This window comes from Triticum dicoccoides, chromosome 1A (assembly GCF_002162155.2).
Source record: "Triticum dicoccoides isolate Atlit2015 ecotype Zavitan chromosome 1A, WEW_v2.0, whole genome shotgun sequence".
Classification (NCBI taxonomy): domain Eukaryota; kingdom Viridiplantae; phylum Streptophyta; class Magnoliopsida; order Poales; family Poaceae; genus Triticum; species Triticum dicoccoides.
Genome location: NC_041380.1, coordinates 313,136,368 through 313,157,617, shown reverse-complemented (window position 1 = coordinate 313,157,617; position 21,250 = coordinate 313,136,368). Strand labels below are relative to the sequence as shown.

General features: G+C 41.9%; 1 protein-coding gene and 1 long non-coding RNA gene across 3 annotated transcripts; one reads left to right on the top strand and one right to left on the bottom strand.

The window, feature by feature from the left end:
• The first annotated feature begins 5,438 nt into the window (after nt 1-5,438).
• On the top strand, nt 5,439-9,081 carry LOC119270367. Of its 2 annotated transcripts, XR_005134071.1 has the most exons (5): nt 5,439-5,996; nt 6,092-6,188; nt 6,608-7,406; nt 8,027-8,360; nt 8,739-9,081. It is a non-coding gene; the product is annotated as an uncharacterized LOC119270367 (long non-coding RNA). The 2 variants fall into 2 exon arrangements; XR_005134068.1 differs by having other exon boundaries at nt 6,608-8,360.
• A 10,381-nt stretch (nt 9,082-19,462) lies between these two features.
• LOC119352924 (putative ripening-related protein 6) lies at nt 19,463-20,278 on the bottom strand. The gene has a single exon (XM_037619519.1). The coding sequence runs from the start codon at nt 20,276-20,278 to the stop codon at nt 19,757-19,759; it is 522 nt and encodes a 173-aa protein (XP_037475416.1). The 3' UTR covers nt 19,463-19,756.
• Between the last annotated feature and the right edge of the window lie 972 nt (nt 20,279-21,250).

The following is a 21,250-nucleotide window of genomic DNA, read 5'->3' as shown; positions in this document are numbered from 1 at the left end:
GGTCTTGGTTCAGATTCTTACTTTGCGGACCTGCATATATTTTTAACAGAGTCAGTTGGCAGATTATACTCCGGTTTGGCAAAAAATATACGAAAGGTCAAATTAGGTAGCTTACCAAAGATAGCAGCGACACTCTGGGACACCCGGCCCTTTAAACCGTTCAGCTCTGTTGAAATTTCTTTTAGAGCTGTTTCGGCTGTCTCAGCTCGTCGGGTCAGAAGTGTTTTCTCATTTTCCCAAGTCTTCTCTTTGGAAGCAAAGCTGGTCTTCAAATTTTCCGTTGCAGAAAGGCTTATTTGCAGTTTGGAGGTGGAAGATTTGATTTCTGACTCCTGACTCGCTAGCCGGGTCTTTGCGTCAGTCAATTGAGAGTTCAGTTCAGACAATGCATTCTGTGAAATGTTCAGATAAGTCAAGACTTGGTTTCAAATTCCGGTATCCAAATTCAAGATTCAAGTCCCAAGTACTTTACAAATAAACCACTTGACACTTGGGGGCTAATGTATGCCAAATCAAATTTTTACGACTCTACCAACATATTTGAAGTCCCAAGTCCTTTACAAAGTAACAACACTTGGCACTTGGGGGCTAATGTACGCAGTTCAGCAAGTTTATCAAGGTTAAGCCGGAGTGTTAAGTACTTTGAAGACGGTTTTAAATTCTAAAGTACCGATTCATTAATGATCAAAATAAACCGGTCCTTGGGGACTATGGGTGAAGTTTTGTTCTATCAATATCAGGCAAAGATTCAGAGGTAAAAGTCTCGGCCTATATTTTAAGTCTACAGGTTATTCCGTTTCTCTCATAATCTGAAGACTTGGGGGCTGAAGGAATATTGGTAAACCGGAAACAACGTACCTCATACTTCAACTGAAGCTGCTTGACCATCTCGATCTTAGACTCACGACTGGAGTGTACATGACTGAGATAGCCGGATAAGATATCACTGGCATTGAGACGGTCATAGTTGGCAACATCAAAGCGAACCTTCTGCCTCTCCAATGCTTCTTGCTTTGCTGTGAACCGAGCCAACACCGTTGGGTTCCCCGGCTCAACAAAGCGGCTCCCAATAATTTTAACATCTTGAGCACGTGGAGACGGCGGGTCGGTTGAGCTTGACGGTCCAGCTATAGAAGGATTCATAGTGGCTTCATCAAGGGACGGCTCTGGAGGATTTGCTTCATTGACGATAGGCGGGTCTTCTGGGGCATCAGTTAATGGAAAAGGCGGCCTAGCCGGGTCAGATGCTAGCACTGGCGGGTCTTCCGCCGGTTTTGTTGCCTTCACCTTCTTGGATTTAGCCTGTCCGCTAAGGAAAAAATATTGCAGGATTGTCAGCATCAAGATACAATTGAGCAACCCGGAAGAAAAGAGGATTTCTGATTACCCAGGTGCAGTCTTGAAAGCCGGGAATTGTGTTTGTGATGAGTCGCCTAAGGAATGAGACACCTCCTAAAAGAATAAAAGAAAAGAGTTAAAAGAAATATGAGGAGCATGATTCATTAAAGCGAGTTAAAGATAGCAATAAGTAAACCTCGTTCAGACGTTTCCGAGGGGTTTGTTGAAGGACGACAACCGGTTCGTCTTCAATCCCAGCTTCACGGCGGCTTTCATGTTGCTGCTTTTTTCAAATGAAAGTTGGGATCCAAGTGAGCTAAGGGGTTAGAAAACCTTACTTTACGGACCACTCCTCGAACTTTGTGTCTTGGTAAGGGCTCTGAGTCGGAGGAAATGATAGTTACCTCTACTTCCCCGGCCTGACTGGCCCCAGTGTCATCCTGGTAAGGATCGGTGTCAATAAGATTGTTAAAAAATTGGCCAAGGGAATCAAGGGCTACCTCTGAGTCAGACGTGTCATCAAGTTTCATTAAATCTTCAACAATGGTTTTCTTCTTCTTCTTCGATCTCCGGGTCAATTTCTTGGCGTTCATGGTGGCGAGTTTCACCTTCTTGGCAGCTTTGTGATCGTATTTCACTTTCCAAAAGTCAGAGTTGTCCTACAAAGACAAGAGGAAGGATCAGTAATAAACAAATACGGATGGACAAAATACAAAGGAAAAAAGATCAGAATATCCTTACTTCTGGTACTGGGTTAAGTCTACAGAAGGGATCTAACCCAACAACACTGCAATCTTCATACTTCGCATTCACCAGAAGGTTTGACATTGCGACAATGTCCTCCTCGGTTAGTTGAACCGGGGTATGACGGAGAGAATCGTCCGGGTCTCCACCATATTCATACATCAATTTTGAACGACGGCCTAATGGAATAATCCTCCATGAGATCCAGCAGCGGGTTAGATCGACTCCGGTTAAACCGTTCCCCAACAAACCGTTGATTCTTTTGATAGATGGAAGCAGCTTCTTGCGTTTAGCAACGGTAAGTTTATCTGGCAGAGCGAACTTGGAGTCAAGACGATCGGGGCGGTAACCCGGCAGTGGCTTCTCGTTGGCAGGTGAGATGTCCTGATAGTAAAACCAAGTTTGGTTCCAGTCCTTTGGGTGACTTGGTAAAACTATAAGAGGGAAGACAGCACCCTGCCGGCGCTGAATTGAGATGCCTCCAAGCTCTAAGCTACGGCCATTGGTGCACTCGTTCTACTGGTTTAGATAGAAGTACTCTCTAAATAGTTCCACAGTCGGCTCTTGCTGAAGATATACCTCACAGAGCACTTGGAAGTTACAAATATTGGATATGGAATTGGGCCCGATATCCTGAGGATGGAGTTTGAAAAGGTGAAGAACTTCTCTGAAAAACTTTGAACCGGGCGGTGAGAAGCCCTGGTTCATGTGGTCAGTAAAGACGATCACTTCGCCGTCTTTTGGATTGGGTCATTCTTCTTCCGGGTCAGGAGCACGATAAGACATGATGTTTTTTGAGGGCAGAAACCCAATGAGGAAGAACTCTTTTAAACGCTCCTCGGTTATGGTTGAGGGGACCCAATTGCAGATGGTGGGTGTCTTTGATGGCATGACGTGCAAGGGACTAAAAGAGGAAAAATAACATGCTGGTTCAATTTACGGCAAAATTAACAGTTAAAGGTTGAAGTTGTAAAACAAGTAACAGCGGCTTAACTAAGGGCTAATGACATATAAGGAAAAGAAAGCTCAAGTGATAAGCCGCCATGACTACATACTTTCTCAGAAAGCAGATTCAGCTAAGTGTTGGCATAAACAAGTTTCACCAAGCTATCATAATTACTTTAGATCAAATGGCTGTCCCGAAAAGAAAAAATTCCAGACCTAAAAGTCCAGTACAGATGAGTTCATTAGCTAACAAAGCATCTATACAGGAAAAAGGGATCTACTGCTATAAAAAATGAATGCAAAACAGCTACCGCAGCAGTTCTACACTATCTGACGATCAGAAAAGGGCATCGGAGGTGAAATCTATCAACAGTCTGTAACGGGCGGCGACGAACACCGACGGACTCGAGAAGCCGTAATGCAGATCTAAGGCAGAGAAGGAAAGGGACTTACAGATGCAGAGCTACTACGGAGGTTCGTCGAGTTTCTCTGGCCAAATCAGGTCGATGCAGCGGCCTGAGGTGGAGAAGACGAGGAGATCTGCGGCGGCGGCGGTAGAGCTCGAGCGACAGCGAAACAGTGAGAGGAGGAAGACGACCGAAGGGGGAAAATGAAAAAGACCTAGGTCGTGCCTATTTATAAGGGAGTAAGCGAAAAGGCGGGCGTGAAAATCAAGGAGACCCGAATAATGATTATCCAACTAAACGGATGCCTCGATTCTCGGAAGGCATTAAAAAATAAAAGTTCCGTTGGAAGATGACGTCATGAAAGTTGTTTTGTATTTTCAAAAGATGACGTCACGGCGAGTTACAGAAGTTTTCAGACAGATGATGGATTCCATCTAAGTATTGAAGATTGACAAAGAACAAAGTTCAAAGTCAACCTAGGGCCTAATGTTGGGGATATTACTACCAGTATGACCCGCCCAGGAGGGGCCGGGTCAGCCCTAATGGCGGATTACATAAGAAGCCCAATAAACATTCAAGATGATAGTTTACTAAACGTATAGAAGGCCCAAAGGCCTGGGGCCGGCTTAAGGCCTGATATTGTAAACCGCCGTATGTAAGGAAAGACTTGTAAAGAAAGGCATGTAAAGGAAGTCACCAAGCCGGACACGATTATGAGCCGGCCGGGACTCTGTAGGCCACCAGGCGTCATCCCGTGTATATAAGGGGACGACCCGGTGGCGGTTTAAGGGCAAGAAACAATAGATCGATAACCAAGCCGACGAGTTGAGCCTCTTGGAGATCGAAACCTCAACAATACCAATCCCAACTAGACGTAGGCTTTTACCTTCATCGTAAGGGGCCGAACTAGTATAAAAACCCTCTCGTGTCCTTTGTCCCGATTAACCCCTTTAAGCTTCCTAGTGCGATGGCCCTACGACTAACTCCTTGCTCTAGGACATCTGCCGTGACAATTCCATGACAGTTTGATATTCCTTTTCTTCGAAACCCTAAAACAGGAAAAAAACAGCAATTCTGGGTTGGGCCTTCGGTTAATAGGTTAGTCCCAAAAATAATATAAAAGTGGAAAATAAAGCCCAATAATGTCTAAAACAGTAGATAATATAGAGCAATCAAAAATTATAGATACGTTGGAGATGTATCAACAAGTTTATTATTTTTCCTGGAAACTTGGTCACATATAATGACACAATGCGAAGGTTTTCCAATTTTTTGATTTTTTTTGAATTTTTTATGTCCGTTTCAAAATGCGGTCAAACGGCGGGCTTGACCGTTCCTAGCTAGTGGTTGAATCTTGGAAACTTTTGATATTTCTCTGATTAAATAGATACTTATGTACCTAGAAATGATTTTTGGAAAAAATAAAGAGCAAACTATGAGGCAGCTACAGTTCAAATTTGACCTGCTTCCTACTGAATCAGCGGGAATTTGTCTTTTTCATCACAGGTGGATCAAAACTTTTGACACCCAACCATTTTGTCAATTGTGCATTAAACATGGCCTAGTATTTTAGAAAATTGATTTGGTCCAATTTTGTAACAAATATATGGTAGGTCCATCACACAAAAAACTCATTTCGGGCACTCGGAAAATGAAAAATGAATTTTTAGTCAACTACGACCAATTTTTCATTCAACTAGAAGCAATTGAGATGGTCATAACATCGTATGCGTATACTGCATTTTGATTGGTCCGTGGGCGTTTCACGCGGACCGTGCATGGAACACCGTCGGATGCTCGCGGATCCAACGGCAGTCCTCACCCCAAGCTCACCTAAGCTGAAACCCTAGTCCTCGTGAACATTTTCCATCCACCACCCCTCCCCCCGTCTCCATTCTTTCTCCCCTCGCTCTCTTCTCCGTTCGCGCACGCCTCCCCTCTCCTCCTCCCCTCCACGCTCCCTCCCATGGCGAACCCCGTCGCCTCCCCTCCCCGACCTTCCCGCCCCGCTGCCTCAACCCCCCCACCACCAGGCCTCCACCACCAATCCGCTATGCCGCCCTCGCTCCCCCTGCCGCCGCCATCTCCCTCTCCCTCCCTCTCCCCGATCTCTGACCCAGCCACCACCCATGGCACCAGCCAAAGCAGCCACCAGCTATGGCGACGGCGAAGCTAGAGGCTGTCGGATCCGGGATCAGGGCGGCGCATAGCCCCTCCTCCCGTGAGATCCTCTGCATCGAGCAGCTCCTCCGCCCGCTGCATTGTCTCCCCATCCGGATCGAGCAGTTCCTCTTCACCCGCTCTACCGACCCCCTCCATCAGTCGTCGCTATGCAGTACACTTCCACCGCTTCCGCCGCCTCCCAAGTCGTCGTCCTCCCGATCCCCTCCCCTCCCTTTCCTCTGCTCCGGGCACACCGTCTCCGTCGAGCCGGGCGCCCCATCCACCTCTACGGGCGTCGGCGGCATTGGTGTATGAGCATACATGCGGATCATGGCCGGCACCATCCTCGGCAGCGGCCACGGCTTCTACGTCATGCACCGCATCGAGACCTCCTACAAGGTACGGCGACTCCCGTCGCACCAACCTGCTGCGATGTGTGGACCATTTTGTCGAAGCCGCGGTACTCACTCTCGCTTTTTTTTTGTCGTGTGCAGGCAAGGGTGAAGGAGAGGCTGTGTCGATGGCAAGCTGGAGTGCCTCTACCATGGCTGGCAGTTCGATGGCCAGGGCAAGTGCGTCAAGATCCCACAGGTCCCACCGTCCCACACTTCTTTCTAATCAAGTTCTGAAATCGTGTTAGTTGTTTAGCTTCGCGAGGTTAACTGTCTACATCCGATCCATCATTCATACTCAAGTTGACTGTATGACTTTGCATTAGCCTAGCTCTTATTTTTTTGGCTAGGAATAGAATTGACATGCATAGCTGATCTGATTGGAAAGGGATGGCAGTATATAGTTTCTATCGTGTAGTAGCATCGGCTCTTTATCTGGAAAAAGAATACTATCAAGTCTTTAGCTAGCTAGCTACTAGTACAAGCTGCAACCCAATAAGAATAGTAGCTTTCCTGCACACATCTAGCTAGCTAATGACACTAGTATTCAGAAACAACTTCACTTTGAAACTCTGAATCACTTCTCCTTGACAGACACAACATGCACACATCTTGCAGGTTAATGGAGCAATGATGTGGTGGTATAACATATCTGCGGCGGTTCTTCAAGCAGCTCTGCAAGTGGAGGATCGCGTCCAGGGTAGAGGGATCACAAGGACTGACAAGATGCAGGGAATGTGCCAACTTCCTTTGGCAAAATCTTGCTACCTTGCCATAGATGGCTACTACCTTATAGCCCAGTATTCTACTGCTTTCTTCTATAATTTGTCACCCTCCACTTCCTTAGGCAAAATTGAAAATTAAGTTGCAGCATTAATTAGGTACTGCTATAGTCTTTTTTAGACATTTCTGCCTCCTTTTTCCCCTGTTTGCGCGAAAGATCATGTGTCCTTTCCATTTGGAGTCTATGTACGAAACACCAATTATCCAGTCCATTTTTCACAAAAAGATTAGTGTTCTTATTTAGTCCTGATGTTTTGGTTTATGGAGTTGTTGATTATTTGGTCAGATTTCCTTAGTTGCTTTGTGCATGAGAATAAGCTGATAAGAACAGAACATTGATACTTTGCATGCTATTAGTAAAATGATTTATTTTCTTTTGTCACCTTGTATGAATGAGTACCTCATTTTAACTAGCTGGAGAACGAAGCATTGTCATAGCTGAATTTGTGTTATCATTCTAATGAACTTGTTCGTTTTCTGAATGAAATGTTCATAATATATTGGCTCCACATTTTGACCTTACCTTCCATTCCCTTCCCTGATGTGCAGGAGCAGTTGCACGGCTGCAACATCACCAACTCGACTCGGATGCAGGGAGAGGAGACGCCTAGCTGCAGGGAAGCTGCAACTCTAGGTTAAGGCCTCCCTCTGCATCTCCTTGTTTTGGTTTCCTAGGCTTGGTCCCTGATTTGGTGCTGCTCCAAATTTGCTTACATGCTTGATTTCATTGTTTGCCAATTAAGTTGCTTGCTTGATGCCCCAAAATTTAGTAGAATTTTGTTTATCAATTGGTTTGGTTGGATTTCTCCCAAGTTAACTGAAGTTGTTACAAAATAGGTGGTTGTTGTCCAATTTGTTCAGTAGAATAAAAATTGATGGTTGGCATGTTTTGTTTGCTATCTTTCATCTCACCTTGTGTTGTCAAAGTTTATCTTCTCTTGTCAAGGTTTTCACTGTGGTAACTATTAATTTGGAAGATAAAGTGATGGCCAATTATATGTATATATCCACACAACAAATATACCGTGTTGTATTATGCTTATGCTACTTGTATCACCAGTGTTTTCTAACTCTAGCACCTATGTATTTCTTTACTGTCTTGCCTAACCCTGTATTGATATGTATGTTTGCTCAAAATTAAGTACAAGTTAGGCCGCCATGTTAAGGCTAACCTGAGAACACTTACTCTCTCTCTCTCTATGTCTTTATTAAGCTCGGCTAACCTTATAGATGTTGTCCTTCTTTCATCTGCAGGACAATATCATGCATATGTTTATTTGGTTTGATCTTTGTATGTGTTTATTCAGTACGAACTCTACATGACATGAAGTAATTATTTTCTATGTTTTTCTCAACTTTTTTTCGTTGTTACTTGATACATACTTAGTTTGTAGTTAAAGTTGTGGGTTAACGATGGTGATTTTGTTCTACTTGAATGCATTGGTACCCCCCCCCCCTCATCTAGTGCACGGATGCAACGGTGGCAAGAAGATCATGGCTGTGTGCATCATCAAGCACACCATGGCGATAATTCACCTCCTCACAGATGCTAACTCAATCCAAATCATCGCGATGCTATCATCCTTAGGTATCTCTCTTGGTTCCCTTTATTCTCTCGTGCATTTGTGATGTTAGTGATGTTAGCCTACGTACTCTGACTAGTAATATTTGATCTTGCATGTTGAATGGATGGCTGTGGTAGTAGAATGGTATTATTGTTTAGGTGCAATTTGGTGTAGTGAAGTTTTTTGCACGACTCGCACTTGTGCAATACAAATTCATATTTTTTTTCTCTGTTTTCTTGTATGAATGAGTATCTCATTTTAACTAGCTGGAGAACAAAAATCATGGTACTAGCAGAATTTGTGTCGTCATTCTAATATAAATAGCTGTCATTTTTTGAATGGTCTCTTCTTGCTATATTGCTCCAGTTTTCCTAATTCTTGTCTGTTGATTCATGTATCAGGGTGACCGTGGAAGGCATATACTGTTCTGTTGGCCCAGTCCTGACAAGAGTAGGTGCCTACTTTGTGATTGTTATCGAAGGAGTTCCATGCTGAAGAACATAGCTTGTAACTGTATCTAGTTATTACACATGTGGAGCTTGTAACTGTGATTGCCATACTTGTAGAGCTTGTAGCTAGTTATTACACTTGTATAGCTTCTGGAGAATGTTTGGAGTATCACGTGTAGAGCTTGTATATGTTAGAGCTTATTATGTGTAGAGCTTGTAAAGTATATGTTATTTGTACAATAGGAGCTCTGTACTGAATCTGGCTGATAATATTTGGAGTATTATGTGTGTGTTTTGTTTGTGCCAATTTAAATACTGGTTATTTATTTACTGTTAAATTGAAATATGAATAATATGAACTTGCTAGCTGGCACCCACGTACCTGAACTTGACATCTGGGACCCATTTGACTAATGGACCCTTTTATATTACAAAAAACTAAAAAAAACTAAAACTTTCTAGCGGAAAAGGCCACGGCCCAAAAATGAGAAGGCTTAATTGTTGGGCTTGGCCCATCTACCTAGCCAAAATTAATATGAGAAAAAAAACACAAATGGGCTGAATTTTTGGGCTTGGCCCATGTAAAACACCGAATTGGACCGGGCTGATTCTTATCCACGTCAGCTTGTCATGTTGGATTCCTACGTGGCCTGGGGAGGTCGCTAGTGACCAAAAATTTGGTCGTGAAACCAATGACCTTTTACATATCACAAAGAAGGTCCCTAATTTTAGTTTACGACCGCCAGCTTTTGACCATCTGTTTTTTGTCACAAAAAGGTCGCAAATGAAAAACAATGACCTTTCAACGACTAATAGTGATGGTCACAAGTTGACATATTTCTTGTAGTGCTAGACTTGAAGACTCCATTGTATGATGGTTGCAGTCCCGAGGTGACCCTCTGGAGTTTCACGCTCTAACTTCTAAAGACGAAGGCAAAAAACAAATGGACCAACGCAAGGCTCGATGAGCATTTGAAGTATCTATAGAAAGTTCTTCTCGTGGGGAACCGGTGTCCTACTAGTGTTGAGGATGCCATGGAAATCGTGTGTCCTCTTGATGTCTCGCACATTAGATACCACACATGCATCAACGATTGCATCATTTATCGGAACGAGCATGCGGACAAAACTAGTTGTCCAGTGTGCAATGCTTCTTGATACAAGAGGGCTGGAAAGAAAGCTCCTCTGAAAGTTGTATGGTACTTTCCGATCACTCCCCATATGTAGCGGTATTTTGTAGATCCTAAGGAAGCAAAGCTCATGCGCTAGCACGCGGAGAGGATGAAGCCAGATGATGGAGATGATCCGAAGCTGAGACACCTCACATACGTTAGCCAGTGGAGAGCATTAAACGCCGAATATCGATATTTCGCACGTGATCCAAGGAACATCGTGCTTGGCGCAAGTGCTGATGGCATGAATCTGTTTCGCAACCAGAACACCAACCATAGCACATGGCCCATGTTTGTATGGATGTACAACCTCCCCCTTGAAGTGCATGAAGACCAAGTACATACACGTAAGTATGCTGATTCAAGGGCTGAAACAACCGGGAGAAATGATATTAATCTGTATCTCGGACTACTGAAAGAGCATCTACACACGTTATGGATAGCACCGGTCAAGACATGGGATGCCAGCGCAGGAGGGTATTTCGATATGAGAGTCACGCTGATCATGATACTGCATGACTTTCTTGGTTATGGATATGTCTCGAGACAGGTGTGCCACGGATATTGCAGATGCACCAGGTGCAGGATGAAGCAACATCTCAGCAGCTACAGAAAGATGGTGAGTCTTCAAATATCGTGTACATGCGACATCAAAGATGGCTTGAGAAGGATGGCCTGTGGAGAAAGCGTGGAGATCTATTTAATGGTAAGGCCGAGCATCGAGGACCTCCACATAATAGGAGCGACATCAAAATCGATGAGTTGTTGAAATGGAAAGAGTGCCTCGTTCCCGAAAAGAATAAAAAGGCATCGGAGCAGCTGCTGAAGGTATGAAAAACGAGGTCTATTTTCCGGAACTTGGAGTACTGGCCCAAACTCAACACGCATCATAGCCTTGATAGCATGGTTTTGGAACTTAACAGTTTCAGTTGGTAGTTAAAACACTTGAGATGGTTCTGTAACTTTAAAGTTTTAGTTAAGTTAATTGAATTTTTTGGACAATTTTAGTTAATTAAATAAATGATAGATATAGTTAACGATGGCTAGTTAACTTGGGCACATCATGGTCATTTTCAGACTGAGATTTTCAGACATGTACATCATGGTCATTTTTAGACTAAGATCTTTAGTCATTTTCAAACTGAGATAACCAACTTTGGCACAGAAAAAAATGCATATGAAAAATCTATACTTAACGATGGACAAAATTTGAGTTAAAAAGGAATTTGCTTACTATGACAAATCTTGAAAAGTTCAAACATGACATAATATAAAATAGGTCATAGCTAGGATTTTTTTTCTCAAATTTGTCTGTGTACAATTGTTTCAGTGAGAATATGTGATAATATAATATATTTGGACAGTATATCAAGTTTGAAATTTTCTATATTAAAAAGAACTTTACTCTGCTGATGTGATGATGATGCTGCTTTGAATGCTCATGTGGTGCAATGTAGATCACCGACGAGCCACTCGACGACGCCCATAAGATAATCGACGACACCCGCATCCTCGACAACTATCTAGTGAGTAAAGATGGTCTATTTGGACATGTGATATGTGGACTAGTGTTGTGTAGTACTAGTGTTGTCACACATTGATATTTGGACATGTGATAATGTGGATATTTGGAAATATGATGGATATGTCTTCTACTTGTGTATGTGCTTGCCCAAGTGCTATCTTGGCCTTCTTTGTTTGCAGGGAAACTCCGAGTGGCCTATGCTTTGCTGGCATATTGATTCATTTCCATTCGGCAAATTTTAAGGTCTCGACATGTCCTATTTTTAGCAAAGGTCATGCCAAAAAATTTCATGAATTTTGGCATGACTTGTGCTAGAAAGTAGGACATATCGAGTGCCCGGGATTTGCTGCAATGTGAATGAAACGACATTCCGGCAAAACATAGGCCATTTTTATGTCATTATTCATTTTATTAGTTCTATAATTAAACAAGCAAATTGAACCTTAGAAAACATGACGCACAACGATGAAGTCGGGGGTTCTTGTGCAAATAGAAAAGTTTAGCATCCAGTGCGTGAATTATTTCTCTTTCCTGGAACGTGATAAATTGCTGAAACTTTTATACAGTACTGCTATGCAAAGTTTTTACGATGTAGTAATTTATTAGAATTTTTGTAGTTATAGAAGTATGGCTAAAAATTCTGACATTACATATTATTCTGTTTTAGACATATTCTGTTTTTATTGCATAGTGTGCTTGTTTTGATGTTTCTATGGATTGTATCGGGAGGTATAAGTAATGGAGACGATAGAATACAGTAGGTATTATGCAAGAACAGTTATGAATCTATTTATGATAGTACTTAAGCTAATGATTATTTTTATTATACTAATGGATCTCATGAGGTTTTGTTGATTTTTGTGTGATTGAAGTTTTCATGTTTTGGGTGAGATGACGATGGATGAAAGAATAAGAAGTAACAAGACCCTATGCTTGGGGATGCCCAAGGCACCCCAAGGTAATATTCAAGAAATATCCAAGCATCTAAGCTTGGGGATGCGCCGGAAGGCATCCCCTCTTTCGTCTCCGATCGTTTGGTAATATCACTTGGAGCTATATTTTTATTCATCACATGATATGCGTTTTGCTTGGAGCATCGTGTATTATAGTTTTATTTTTTGCTTGTTTCCACAATCATTGTTTCCTGTTCACCAATTATGAGAGGAACACACCTTCATCACAATTTATAGAATGCTCATTGAACTTCACTTATATCTTTTGAGTTGAGGCAATTGCTCATGTGCTTCACTTATATCTTTAGAGCACGATGATACTTATATTTTATAGAAATCAATTGCACTCCCATGCTTCACTTATATCTTTTTCAGAGTTGAATAGATAGTGGTAATTTGCATGAGTTATATATTTGGTCCAAAAATGATAGGTATACAAGGGTGATATAATAAAAACTAGCATGTAGATAACTAAATATAATGCATTTATAAACGATATTGAGGTTATGATATGAAGGTTTACTAGGGGATAATCATCAGTTAGTAAAAATATTGATGCTAAGGTTCGTGATGTCCTATTCATTAAAGTGTTGGTCATGTCATGACATCCATGATAAATTTCATTCAGTTCTGACATTTTATGCATTTTGAGGGGTTTTCCACGTGAAAAGGCCCTAAAACACTAGGCGAACATGACGCAACATGTGTTTGGTTTCTAAAGTCCTTCAAATTTTGCATGGAGGCACGCCATGAGTATGCCCACGTGCTGGCAAAATTTGGTGTCATTTCATGAATGGCAAGAAGCACACCATGTTCAAAGGTGGTGGTTCTGGTAGGCCGACATGGCAAGGCTGGATGCACTTTTTCACATCACTAAAGTGGACCCAATTTTTTCCACACACTGGCATCACCATGCCAATCATCCATGATAAATTTCATTGAGTTTTGACATTTTATTCATTTTCTAGGGTTTTCCCGGTGAAAAACCATAAAACACTAGCCGAGCGTAACACAACGTGCATTCAGTGTCCGAATTCCTTCAAATTTTGCATGGAGGCCTCCATGAGCATGCCCACATGCTTGCAAAATTTGGTGTCATTTCATGCATGGCAAAGACGCACAACATGTTCAAAGGTGGTTGCTCGGGTAGGCCAGTGGGGCAAGTCTGGATGCACTTTTTCTCACATCAGTAAAATGAACCCAAATTTTTCCACGCACTAGAATCACCATGCCAAGCATCCATGATAAATTCATCGAGTTCTGACATTTTATGCATTTTGAGGGGTTTTCCAGGTGAAAAGCCATAAAACACTAACCGAACGTGACACAATGTGTGTTCGGTTTCTGAGTTCCCTCAAATTTTGCATGGAGGCCTGCAATGAGTATGCCCACGTGCTGGCAAAATTTGGTGTCATTTCATGCATGGCAAGAAGCGCACCATGCTCAAAGGTGGTGGTTTGGGTAGACCGGTAAGTTAAGTCTGGATGCACTTTTTTCCACAACAATAAAATGGACCCAAATTCTTTCTACAGACTAGCATCACCATGCCAAGCATCCATGATATATTTCATTTAGTTTTGACAGTTTATGCATTTTCTCGGGTTTTCCGAGTGAAAAAACCCTAAAATTCTAGCCGAACGTGACACGAAGTGCGGTGTTAGAATTCCTTCAATTTTTCCATGGAGGCCTGCCATGAGCATGCCCACATGCTGAAAAAAATATAGTGTCTTTTAAAGCATGGCAAGAAGCACATGATGTTTCAAAGGTGGTGGTTCTTGTAGGCCCGCAGGGCAAGGCTGGATGCACTTTTATTTCACATCAATAAAATGGACCCAATTTTTTCACACACAAGCATCACCATTCCAAGTATCCTTGATAAATTTCATTGAGTTCTGACATTTTATACATTTTCTAGGGCTTTCATGGCGAAAAAACCATAAAACACTAGCCGAACGTGACGCAACATGCATTCAGTGTGCGAATTTCTTCAAATTTTGCATGGAAGCTTGCCCACATTGTCGGTGTACTAAAGTTTGGGTACTTTAGTACCCTAGACTTGTGCATAGGCAGTGGCAGCCTTTCCCGAGGGCAAGGCTTGCTGGAGGATAATTCATATCAAACTCAAGACTAATAGATGAAGAGATAAAGAAGACATGCAAGCCAACAATCACAAGCACTGAAGGTCAAGCTTGGAGTTGCCGGCAAGATTCCTGGCCACCAAGGTAATGAAGACCTGGTAAGCTCCGAGCCCGACAAGATCTGACTACCTTGCCACCGCTCTACCTTAGTGACTAGCTTGTCACTTGTCGTATGGGTGTCGAGCGGGCGGGTAGTTAGGTGAGTCTTGTCAGGGCACGTGGCAGATCACTGCCGAAGAGTACAACATTAATGACACCCGTCCCAGGAGCGTGTCAAGGAAATATGAGGTAGATGGGCAAATAGCACAGAACGAGAGACGATCCATGCCGCGGAGCTCCATCAAGGTGACACCCGACGACGCAATTAATGTGTTTGTCCTAACCTGTCAAAGTTAGGTATTTGACACTGTAGCCACCATTTACCTTATGTAAAGACCATTTTGTCACCGTGGTAGCCCATTTCTCTATAAAAGGAGGCCCATGGCTGCCTTTACAAGGGTCGACACTTTGCCCAATTACACATGTAGTTGCACTTGTACTTTTACACAAACATCAAATACACAAAAGTAGGAGTAGGGTTTTACGCTTCACAGTGGCCTAAACTTGGGTAAACTACTGTGTTGATTGCTAGATCTGCTTTTTGTGCTTGATGATCCCTCTAGTCGAACCGCAAAGGTATCACCATGATCCCACAGATGGTCATACGCATGAGATATATGCTGGCCAAATTTTGTGTCATTTCATGCATGGCAAGAAGCACACCATGTTCAAAGATGGTGGTTCGGTAGGCCCGTGGGACGCGACAAGTCTGGATGCACTTTTATTCACATCAATGAAATTAACCCAAATTTTTTCCACACACTAGCATTACCATGCCAAGCATCCATGATAAATTTCACTGAGTTCTGACATTTTATGCATTTTTTAGGGTTTTCCCATGAAAAAGCTCTAAAACACTAGCCGAACATGACGCAACATGTGTTCGGTGTCCGAATTCCTTCAAATTGGCATGGAAAGCCTGCGATGAGCATTCCCACATGCTGGCAAAATTTGGTGTCATTTCATACATGGCAAGAAGCACACCATGTTCAAAGGTGGTGGTTCGGGTAGGCCGGTAGGGCAAGTCTGGATGCACTTTTTCACATCAATAAAAATGGATCCAATTTTTTTGCACGCACTAGCATCACGATGCCAAGCATACATGGTAAATTTTATTGATTTATGACATTTTATGCATTTTAGGGTTTTCCCGGCAAAAAACCCAAAAACACTAACCGAACGTGACGCAACGTGTGTTCGGGCTCCGAATTCCTTCAAATTTTGTATGGAGGCCTACCATTAGCATGCCCACATGCTGGCAAAATTTGGTGTCATCCCATGCATGTCAATAGGCACATCATGTTCAAAGGTGATGGTTCTTGTAGGCCGGTAGGGCAAGTCTTGATGCACTTTTTTCACATCAATAAAACGGACCCAAATTTTTTCCACACACTAGCATTACCATGCCAAGTATCCATGATAAATTTCATTGAGTTATGACGTTTGATGCATTTTTAGGGTTTTCTCGGTGAAAACCCTCAAAAATAGTAGCCGAATGTGACGCGTGTGTCCAGTGTTCGGATTCCCTCAAATTTTGTATGGAGGCTTGCCATGAGCATGGCAAAATTTAGTGTCATTTCATGCATGTCAAGAAGCACATCATGTTCAAAGGTGATGGTTCGGGTACGCCGGTAGGGCAAGCTTTTGTTATTTGCATTTCTGTCATTATAAATCAACATGAACATTTCTTATATCCGAATTATTTCCTAAAATTTGTCAACAATTTCGGAATTTCAAATTGTGTATGAAAATTCTATAAACCTAAAGCCTTTTTCCAAATTTGTTAATAAATTCCCAAATATTGATCTTGTACAGAAATTGCAAACCACATACTATTTTTAAAAATTATCAACATTTTTGAAACACAAATATTTATTAAATATATGAATAAATTTTTTTAAAATGGGAATATTTTTGAAATTCCAGACCATTTTTATAATTTGTTTTAAATATTTGAATACAATTATATTTTTTGGTATTCCAAAAATATTTCAAATTTTAAAACAGGTTTTAAAATGAATAATAAAGTTAAAAAAGAAAAGGTTGAAATTAATGAAAAAAAATAAAAAATGAACAAATAGAATAGAAAAAATACGCCCAGGCCTTGCCCAACCGGGCGACGGCATTATTTCCATTGGGGGACTATTAGGCCGGCCCAAACATTCGCCGATTTGAAAAAAGTTCATCCATTTTGAAAAAGAATGTTTATGAAATCAAAAAAATTATGGGCTTTTATAAAACATTTGTAAAAGTTGAAATAGTTCCTGGATACCGAAAAAAGTTCATGACTTTGAAAACAAAATTTGCGAATTTAAGAAAATGTTCACTAATTTAAATGGAAAAAAGTTCGGGTGGGGCGTTCAGGTTGGCGGGAAGGTTCCATCTCAGAGTACCTCTTTTCTACATCATTCAAATGGACCAAATTTTTTCTAGGGCCTTGTATCACCATTCCAAGGCACCATGCCAAGTTTTTGTCATTTCGACAATTCTGCATTTTCAAATAATGTTTGTGCTTTCAAAATCTATTTGGAATTTAAGAAATAATCCTGTATTCAAATTTTTACTATAAAAACAAAAAATACTCGTGGAAATTCAGAATAAATTGTTTTAGTTTTTTTTCGTATTTTTTTATTTTTGCTTGAAATTTCAAATTTCAGTGTATTTCAAAAAATGTTCGTGTTCAAAATTTTCTCTGCTCTTTTTAAAATATATTTGTGTTATCATTCTGAGGTATTTTAAAAGGCACGAACAATTTTTTGACATATCTGAACTTTTTTTTAAATGTGAATATTTGTACTTTATGAACAACATTTTAAAAAGGAACTTTTTAAAAAAAATTGAAAAAAATATAATAAGGGTGAGCATTTTCTTAAAAAAGGAAGAAAACTAATAGACAAACGAAAAATATATCTTTACCTAATAATAAAGGTAGGATTGCTTCCGGCTGTCGTTCGTGGAATTGCCCCTAGAGTTCGTATGAATTACCCCCCCCCCCCCTATGCCATGGGTAAGTGGGAAAATGATTCTTTTTCTCTTTATAAGTTGGCCGTTGCTTTTGATTCAACATGCAGCGATCCCCATGTATGACAAGTGCCTGGCCACCCCAACTGGTTGGAGGCTTGCTCTTCCACCCTGGAGACCCAGTTCAATCTCACATTAGTCCCTTATTTCTCCTCCTTTTCTCTCTTTGGAGAGGTGGGCATAGGATATTGGGCACACCGTCTCGCCAGCTGACTGATTGGGTCGGCCCAACGCGGCCTTCAACACTTATTTTTTTCACTTTTTTATATTTGTTTTTTTATTTTGCTTTATTTTGATATACTCTGAATCTTTCAATTATAAGAATCATTTATATGCAAACTTTGAAAAAATGTTAATCATGCATTTAAAAATGTCAACCTTGTATAGAAAAACAGTTTCCATCATATACAAAAAATATACAGTGCGTATGGAAAAATAATAATATAATTTTCATCTTTTTTTGAAATTCTTTTGTCATGCATTTAAAAAAATTAAATGTGCATCGGTTTTTTTACGTATAAGAAAATTGTATACAAATACAATGTGTTAACAAAGTAGACATAAAAATATAAGTTTTCAAATCATGTATTTGGACAATGTCAAGCTTGTATATAAAAATGTGCCTGATGTATATAAAAAATGTAGCATGTGTATAGATATGTAGACATCAAAACTAAATATGTTTTGAAAAGTGTTGACCGAGAAATTGAGAAATATTAAACGTGTATATATTACAGTGTTGCTTTTTTTGCGGGATATATTACAATGTTGTTGATACAAGCTGTACGTAAACCAATGCCTTAACTTTGACTTTTCATATTGTTTTAAATTGTTTTCATAATGAATTTTTAGAATATCAATGTTGATATGCAACCTTAAACATTTGGTATGCACGTCCTTACAAATTGATTGTTTTCGATGAAGTTTCTAATATGTTTGCAACCAAATTAAGACTTCACTTGGATTACAAATACAAACACATATATCAGCAAGACAAAAATAATGCTCTTATGCATATGCAATCATTAATTACTAGAGTGTACTTTGCTATTTTCATCGTAATGAAAATATTTATTGCACATCACCGAGGAGGAACGACAACAAATGCGTAAAGAGATACCTACAACTAGGTATCATGTTGTTTTCATCTGGCGTCATGCAAGATTTCAAGAGATTTATCGATGTCTCGAGAGTATGTATGAGAGGTATTTTTTTCTTCCATTGCAACGCACGGGCATGTTTGCTAGTAGTGATAAAAGAACCGATTCAACAATGGGCTTGCCCAGTCGCGAAGTGAAGTAGAAGAAAAAAGAAGTAAAGACGCACACGCATTAGGATGTCCTAATTGGTTAGTGTGGTCCACCTTAGACCAAGAGGCCTTGAGTTCGATTCATGCGCAGGCTGCGTATCGGCACGGGTGAAATGACCATCCTACCCCTTATTATGAGACGGTATATAGAGATTTCAGCCATCAATGTGTTTAGAGGGTGTTTGATTCAGAAGTCCTAGAACTTTTTCTAGTCATAGGGACTAATCAAAAAAGACTCTCTAGTAGAGTCTTTTTCTAGTCCCTGTAGAAAAAGTTCCTCCTGTTTGGTTTCTAGGGACTTTTTAAGGATTTTTTCTAGTATCTAGGACTAAAAAGTCCCTGAACCAAACACCCCCTTAGAGGGGTACATCAAAGCAAAAGTTTTATTCCTAATACGAGAGTAGTATGATTATACTCCTAGTACAATTACAGCATAGTATGATTATATCATATATTCCCACAATAGAAAACAGCGATAGTAAACTTAGACTGACACCGACACGTACACACGCGTGGATATTAGTAGTGCAAGATAAACCCGCACTACCATCCACAGAGGTAGTAGTTTTATTCTGCAACGAAGTAACTACTCGACAAGCTCGCACTACCCATCGAGATTGACAACGACACTCGCACTTCAAACGTATACATACGTACGTACCCAGGTCCAGGAAGCAGCTAGAGACCTTTTCCACGCACACCGTACGTGACTGGCTTCGAGCAACCTGGAACCCATGGCCGGCGGATATGGCCTCAGGCGTCGGACCATGTCACCGGCACCTCGCCGATGTTGCTGTCGAGCCCGAGCGCCTTCCACACGGCCTCGGAGGTGTCCACGATGTTGGTCTTGCAGCCATGGTTGGAGTCGCACTCGTCCACCACCTTGGCCTGCACGGTGCGCCCGTTGTGCTTGCTGGTGATGCGGATCATCTTGCCGCACCGGCGTCCGCCCGCGTACCAGCGCGTCGACAGCGCCACGATCATGTCGCCGTTGCTGTGGTACTTGCCGTCGCACTCCGACGGCCCGCCGCCGTCCTGGCCCTTCTGGAAGCCGTTCACCGTCATCACGCCTGGGGTGCCGCCGCCGCCGCCGCCGCTGCGGCCCGGCGAGGTGCAGTGGGGCTTCTTGTGCTTGTGCAGCATGCCCGGCACGGAGTCGTCCTCGCTGGCGCACGGGTCCGGCTTGGCGTGGTGCCGGGCCACCGCGCACGTCGACACCTGCAGCAGGATTACAAGGATGGCCACGCCCACGACTACAAGCTTGGTGTTTGCCATTGCTAAACCTCCTGCCTGCTCAAGTATTTGCTAGCCTAGCTTTGCACTTGACTTGGCCTGCGTACTTGGTTCTGATCACGCTGCTTCCAAGAGTATATATAGGCGCACGTACGAGAACCAGCTGCAGGCTAAGCACGGGATGCACCGTACTTTGTCACACGTGTGCTGGCAGCATTTGTGTGGTTCCTGACCTTCCGGGCAAGAGCCTCCTTTTTTTCAGATGAGTACAAGGAATTTTACTGAGTATGATACTCTCTCGGTGTGCTCGATACAGACCCGAAATGGCTGCGTTAAAAGACAACTGAATTGTAGAGATGAGTTCGTTTGGATTACGTGGTGTCGCTAATGTTACAGCGGGAATAACCGAGGACAGAACGCAGCAGGTCGCTCTTGGCAGAGAGATCGTACCAAATTTTACATCTCCCGGCAAAGGAAATTCCAAGACCCAAGCGGATTAATCGTGATGTACTACGATATGACTGGATAAGAGTAGGTGTATCGTATCTCGTTGGTGAGTCCAATGCGTAACTGTTGTTTAATAACGGTTAACGGAGATGATAACTTTCCCCGCAAAAAGGAAAAACCGAGATGATAACTTGGCTGACGTTTCCCAGAAAAGTTTTTCCAGCAAACGCAGTTTTTTTGTTGTTGCGAGAAGCAAACGCTGTTTTAACCGTTCGATCTTGCTGCCCGGATCAGGGCGGAACTCTGGTGCCCGGTCATCTTCTCGAAATCGTTCGAGCAGTCACCACTTAAAGCATCTCCAACGGCCACACAAAAATCTCGCGCCTAATAAAAGTTATAGCGCGTCACTTTAGCATTTTTAATACGTCGGGATCAACATTGCTTTAGTAGACGACCAAAGACACGTGTCCAAAAAACAGACAGTGCAAATTGTGAAGCGCACACAATCCGGAGCCCAAAATATGATGCACGCGATAGCGTTTTTCAGCGCGCGCCCAAAACTTTTTA